This window comes from Artemia sp. Qi Xiang Cuo, chromosome 19 (genome assembly GCF_049724085.1).
Source record: "Artemia sp. Qi Xiang Cuo chromosome 19, ASM4972408v1, whole genome shotgun sequence".
NCBI classification, from domain to species: domain Eukaryota; kingdom Metazoa; phylum Arthropoda; class Branchiopoda; order Anostraca; family Artemiidae; genus Artemia; species Artemia sp. Qi Xiang Cuo.
Window position 1 is genome coordinate 5,097,209 of NC_142812.1, and position 6,580 is coordinate 5,103,788.

At 36.0% G+C, this 6,580-nt stretch overlaps 1 protein-coding gene across 1 annotated transcript; it reads left to right on the top strand.

The window, feature by feature from the left end:
* The first annotated feature begins 5,907 nt into the window (after window positions 1-5,907).
* Window positions 5,908-6,580, top strand: LOC148940422 (uncharacterized). Its single transcript, XM_089104987.1, has 2 exons — window positions 5,908-6,109; window positions 6,156-6,580. Exons 1-2 carry the CDS (start codon window positions 5,908-5,910, stop codon window positions 6,578-6,580), a joined length of 627 nt encoding a protein of 208 aa, XP_088961113.1.

A 6,580-nucleotide genomic window follows, 5' to 3' on the forward strand; every position in this document is an offset into this window, starting at 1 on the left:
ATAAAAAATGGGACTGATCTAGACGCCAGGGAAGCGTCGGGAAATGGTTCAGAGTGTCAAAAAAAATGGGAATGAACTAGACGTTAGGGAAGCGTCGGGAAATGGTTCAGGGTGTCGAAAAATGGGACTGAACTAGACGCCAAGGAAGCGTCGGGAAATGGTTCAGGATTTCAAACAAAAATTGGGACTGAACTAGACGACAGGAAAGCGTAGGGAATTAGTTCAGTGTGTCTAAAGCCATGGTTACTGATGAATCATGGATGAATCACGTGTGACTAATACAATTCTCTATCATTATTCACAAGAAAAACCCGAAAAACTTCGGATCCATATAACACCAAAAAAATTGTTTTACCTGGGATTCTTGTGAATTCTTATACAGAACCAAACGAAATGTTTAGAGCACAGGGCTCGGTCGGAAAAAAAAACACACTCGGAGGATTACAAGAAATTTGCATTTTTCAACAGATGAGAAATAAAGAGATCGATGAAAAAGAAAAGAGATATATAGATCGGTGAAAAAGGAAAGAGAAATATAGATCGGTGAAAAAGGAAAGAGAAATTAGGAGTTCTACTAATTTTAAAATGACTCAAAGAGGACCAACCCCTCGATTTTGAACTCTTTCAACAGGGATGCAAGTGGCTAGTATAAGTACATCCTTAGGAAGTAACCGAAATTCTGATCAAGATTTAGGCCGGGGAAAACGATCAAGTTACCCACAAGGGTTTTATAAGGATCTAGATTCAGATTATTCTAGGTAGGATATTTAGATCTTAAAACATGTGTGTATAAATATTTTACAAGTTATTCATTGTCCTTTTTTTATTATCTCCTAAAATAGTGCATAAATTTAGTTGATGGAAAATATATATATATATATATATATATATATATATATATATATATATATATATATATATATATATATATATATATATATATATATATATATATATATATATATATATATATATATATATATATATATATATATATATATATATATATATATATATATATATATATATATATATATATATATATATATATATATATATATATATATATATATATATATATATATAAATATATATATATATATATATATATATATATATATATATATATATATATATATATATATATATATATATATATATATATATATATATATATATATATATATATATATATATATATATATATATATATATATATATATATATATATATATATATACATACGGATAACATATATATATACGGATAACATTGCTGCTGATGCCAAGATTTTTCTCTCAATAAAGAGATTAATCGTAATAAAAATTGAGTTGAATTTTATAGCAGATTTTATTAAGAAAATTTGAATCATTACCAATCCTCATTTTTATATATTCTCTGCAAAAATAGGCTCTCGCTACATTAAAACGTGATAACATTTATTGTTAAGTCTATTTTATATGTTTACGTGTAGGGACAATTGCATGTGACTGCGCACCTAGTAAACAAAAAGGCTTTCACTTAAAAACAAGTGTCAAGATTACCAGTATTGTGGCCGAGAAGGGAAACACAGTTTAAGGACTTATCCTGCAGAAGTGATTCCCCGCCGAAACAGAACAATTTTAATTTCAGTGGATGTTTATGAGTGCACACCCTAATTTAGTATTTGCTGTTTGTTCTTTTAATTTTGTTTTTCTATTTTTATGTTTTTTTATGGATAGTCTGCTTTGTAATACTGGGAAACTTTTTTTAAATTGAAAATCTGAACGGAAATAATAAGAACTTTGGTTCTCCTTAAGTGTGGGGGTGGATTGTAAAGTCTCTTCCGTATTTAAATTGTGTTAACAGATTAACCTAGCTGTCAGCATGTGTTGACACGTAATTTCAATGTATTTTATCCGAAAATTAAGGTAATTTCCAGGAACTTATTTATAACAGGTAGTAGCTATTACATCCGCTAACATTTCCTAAAAGTGTTATCGATAATATATTAAAACAAGCGGAATACAACCAGATATATATTTGTGTGTTTAGCCCTTAGTGGGGAGAGTCGAACTTATGCATTGCACGTTATAAGTATGTAGTTTAAGCTATGGCTTTGAGATAAATAAGACTGTTTAGACAGGCACACCATTGCAAAATACCCTAGAAGAGTATTACCATCTGATTAACTCTGTCTGGCCCAATTATCTTGGAAGCAAAAATGTGTTTTTGAAGGAATTTATTAACCCAATTATGAAAGCTCGAAGTGCAGAAGCAACTAATGATGATGTCAAACTCATGAAGGAGAGAGCGCATGTTCTTCGCTCCAGTTTGGAAGAAAAAATGGCACAAGAGCCTAAAATTATGGTACTACCTCAACATGGCAGCAACATGGCAACAAAGCAGTCTGAGTTCTACGCTAGACTTAAGGCCAGATCAAAATGTAGAGGATAACATATGATCAAAATGTAGAGCATAACATATGATCAAAATGTAGAGGTGCAGTAGTCCCGAAATCTTTTTGTGCGGGTGTTGTGAGTAATATCCCAAAAAAGGGTAAAAACCCAAATGAATGTTCTGGTTATCGTCCCATTACAGTATCTACAGCCCTCAGCAAAGTTTTAGAAAGAATTATTTTGCTGGAAATAGTGTCAAAATGCCCTTTGGATTACCGTCAGTTTGGGTTCCGTCGAAATCTGAGCTGCGCGTTTGCTCATCGGGTTTTGAAGCGTATTATCTCGAAAGCAGGAAGTTCGGGGAGCCCCCTGTTCGTGTATAGTGTCGATATATCGTCTGCCTTCAACTCGGTAATTCAAGCCCAGGTTTTTATTAGTTTGTTGGAAAATGATGTTAACGCTTATGTAGTAGCTTAGCTTTCTTATTGGTATCGATATTCATTTATCTGGGTAAACTGGGTCAAGAATTATCTAGTCCAATAAGGCTTTTTAGAGGGCTTTGACAGGGATCAATTCTTAGTCCGGTGATGTTCAATGTTCTTACTTCGTCAGTAACAAAGCGTATATATGGAGGGTTCTTTCTAGGACTGTGTGATTTTAGTTTATTATGTTACGCTGATGATGTGCTTATGATAAGTAGTAACCTTGCCAGGCTCCAGGGTAACCTCGACCAGCTGATTTGTGAGTACAATGGCTTAGGTCTCAAAGTGAATGCCCAAAAGACAGAGTTCATGGTTATTTATCCGCGGTTGCCCTCGCGTAGTCTGATATCTAGAATTGAGCCTTATGTCATCATTAATCGAATAAAAATATTTTCGGTGCATCAATTTAAGTACCTTGGTGTTACGTATGGCTCTAGCATTATCAGTTCTAGGACCCGGATTATCGAAAATGTATCTACTGCAATTCGAGTTAGTTATGCTAAGTTAGCAGCACTCAAGTATAGTTACAATAGAAAAGTGCTATCATGACTTTATTCAGCGGTTGCATTGCCACATCTTCTATATATCTCACCGCTTTGGGACTGGTTAACGGAAACAGAAAAAATGAAACTTCGATCAGCTTATTGCAAGTAGGCTATCTGAAATTGTTGCTGTGTTTACCGTTAGATGAACGTACAACTTGTCTCCTGAGCTTGTCTAATTTGCGTGACCCGACTGAAGTTCTGCCAGATCTGGAAAATCAGGCTAGAAAAAGATAATTAGAAAAATTATCGGAGTTATTGTCGGTGCACACACTTTATGACTGTGCTGATTAGTTAGTGTGGTATTATAGTGTGTATGATTTTGATGGTTACAGTTTCTTTGATGTTTCCATTTTTTCTCTTTGTACTACGCTTGTCATTTTTTTGTTCATGAGCGGGCAAAAATAAATTATTATTATTATTAATAAAATTGAGAGCGTATCAAATGAACTATTGTATTAGAAACATGAATGGAATCGCATTTCATTCAATATCGAAGATATACCGCCCTTTTCAATTAGGGCTTCATCCCTGGAATTTTACAACAGAAATTACAAGAACGTGAAAGATTGCTACCCCGTGAATTTAATGTAGAAAAGAGGGTATATACTCATAGTCAATATTAAATACTTTCTAGTGTCTTCTACAAGATTGGGTTCGACCATCGATGTTTGGAATTTGAAGTATATTTTTGAAAAAATGAACTTTATTATAACTGTGAAGAATGACGTCAACGCAAATGAACTGCGTAGAGATGTTAAAGTATTTACCCAGAAGAAAGACCATTATTACAGTTGCTGTTTTGTTTTTTATGTCTCACGGTGGACCAATGGGTTCAAACGGTCAATGGGGCATTGTTTGCCGTGATGGAATCAAAATTGATGTCGAAAAAGATGTTGTCAATATGTTTTCAAACAGAGAAGCAAAGCCTCTCATCGGAAAACCAAAATTCATCGTCATAAATGCGTGCAGGAAATGCATGGACACAGAAGTTGCGAGATTACATAGGGACACAGAAGTTAAGAGATTACACAAGGACACAGGAGTATATCGAGATTACACAAGTGAGAGCAGAGATATGCCTCACAGAACATTTGATGATATGGCCATAGTTTTATCAACTGTACCAGGATATGCTTCTTATCGTGATAAAAGCCATGGGACCTGGTTAATTAAAAACCTTTGCAGGTTCAGCAGCTCGAGGGCCTTAGATACAGATGTATTCAATTTCTTTAAGCTCACAGACGAAGAACTTAAAGGCGTAAGAGGACGTAATAGTGAAATACAAACTTTGGATATCTAAAGTAGGGGCATGAACAAACATTTTTTTTTCTTTACCCAGGTTTATAAATGTATTAAAACGTGCTAGTGTGTGTGTCCAGGTAGTCACATTTTTTTTTTTAAGACAAGACGGTTTACTGACAAAACACTGTGCGGGACCTTGTCCCTGATGGTCCATAATAGAAACTAAGGCACCCTCGCCCGGGGGCCGTAAATACAGGCGGAGGAAGAAGAAGGCCCCTCAAATGTTCATTCAGCAGGGCCCACCGGCGTGTGGACACGTCCTGTGAGGTACAAACCTTCTCCCAGCAATGAGTTAAATTGCAAGGTGATGCAGAGCACCAACGTGGGAGGATCCTTTATAGGAGGACAACTGCAGCAGGGCGTAAGATACAGATATATGGACAACGGCCTCTGCAAATGGCTGTGTTGACCTTTTCGGGGCACCCGTAAGACTAGGGACCTTACGGTTAACTCTATTTCCGAGAAATATCAATGGACCTTAGACCTAGAAAAATAGTAAATACGGCTAAAGCGTCCCCGGCGTGGAATACACCGTACTCGACTCGACGTGGAATACACCCATTGTTCTATTGCTTGAATTTTCAAAACAAAGATGCAGCAGTACCTACCCGTTCAAGGAAGCGAAGAACGTCTTGAATTGCCTCTGGTAAGGGGTATCGGCGGTTCCAGCAATAGCGACTGCCTGGAATTAGAAACTCTGAAGGGCGCTTTTTCAGGTGCAAAAGGATTAAAATATAGACCCATTACTTCTGACTCCCATGGCAATTATATGTACATCAAACTTAGAGACTCTAGTATTTTATTCACACTATGGGGAATTTCAGAGATTTTACATAACAGAGAATAAAAGTTTGCATCAATTCCATTGTATGTGTACCAAAGCCGAGATAAATGCTGAGCAAGGACCGATTCAAACTGGACAGCAAAACGATCTTCTGGAGACTGGACAAGGCATGTTGATTCGTGTTACTGAAAATCAATTTAGTGGTAATGAATGCTACCTGGATGGAATAAATACAAAACAGTCCAACCATCTACAAGTTATGTTTCCTGAACTCAAGCCAAATCAGATTCAAATCATGGTAGCTGATAATCCTTGCGCTTGGCAGGTTAAGGGCATGACAGCTCTACAATTACAGCTTTACTCGACTCGACATGGAATACACCCATTGTTCTATTGCTTGAATTTTCAAAACAAAGATGCAGCAGTACCTACCCGTTCAAGGAAGCGAAGAACGTCTTGAATTGTCTCTGGTAAGGGGTATCGGCGGTTCCAACAATAGCGACTGCCTGGAATTAGAAACTCTGAAGGGCGCTTTTCCAGGTGCAAAAGGATTTAAATATAGACCCATTACTTCTGACTCCCATGGCAATTATATGTACATCAAACTTAGAGACTCTAGTATTTTATTCACACTATGGGGAATTTCAGAGATTTTACATAACAGAGAATAAAAGTTTGCATCAATTCCATTGTATGTGTACCAAAGCCGAGATAAATGCTGAGCAAGGACCGATTCAAACTGGACAGCAAAACGATCTTCTGGAGACTGGACAAGGCATGTTGATTCGTGTTACTGAAAATCAATTTAGTGGTAATGAATGCTACCTGGATGGAATAAATACAAAACAGTCCAACCATCTACAAGTTATGTTTCCTGAACTCAAGCCAAATCAGATTCAAATCATGGTAGCTGATAATCCTTGCGCTTGGCAGGTTAAGGGCATGACAGCTCTACATTTGATGTCTTTTTTCAAGGAACACTATGGAGCCAAAATACTTTCTCAAAGTTCTATTTATCCAGAACAACTTTTACAGAATGAGGTAGCCAATGGGAGAGGAAGTTGGACGTTGGATATTTTGAAAATATAA

Excerpts from the sequence above, each read along its gene's own strand:
- LOC148940422 (XM_089104987.1), top strand. The coding sequence starts at position 5,908 with ATGCAGCAGTACCTACCCGTTCAAGGAAGCGAAGAACGTCTTGAATTG. Across the intron at positions 6,110-6,155 it reads CATCAAACTTAGAGACTCTA|AGAATAAAAGTTTGCATCAA; the intron begins GTATTTTATTCA and ends TTTACATAACAG.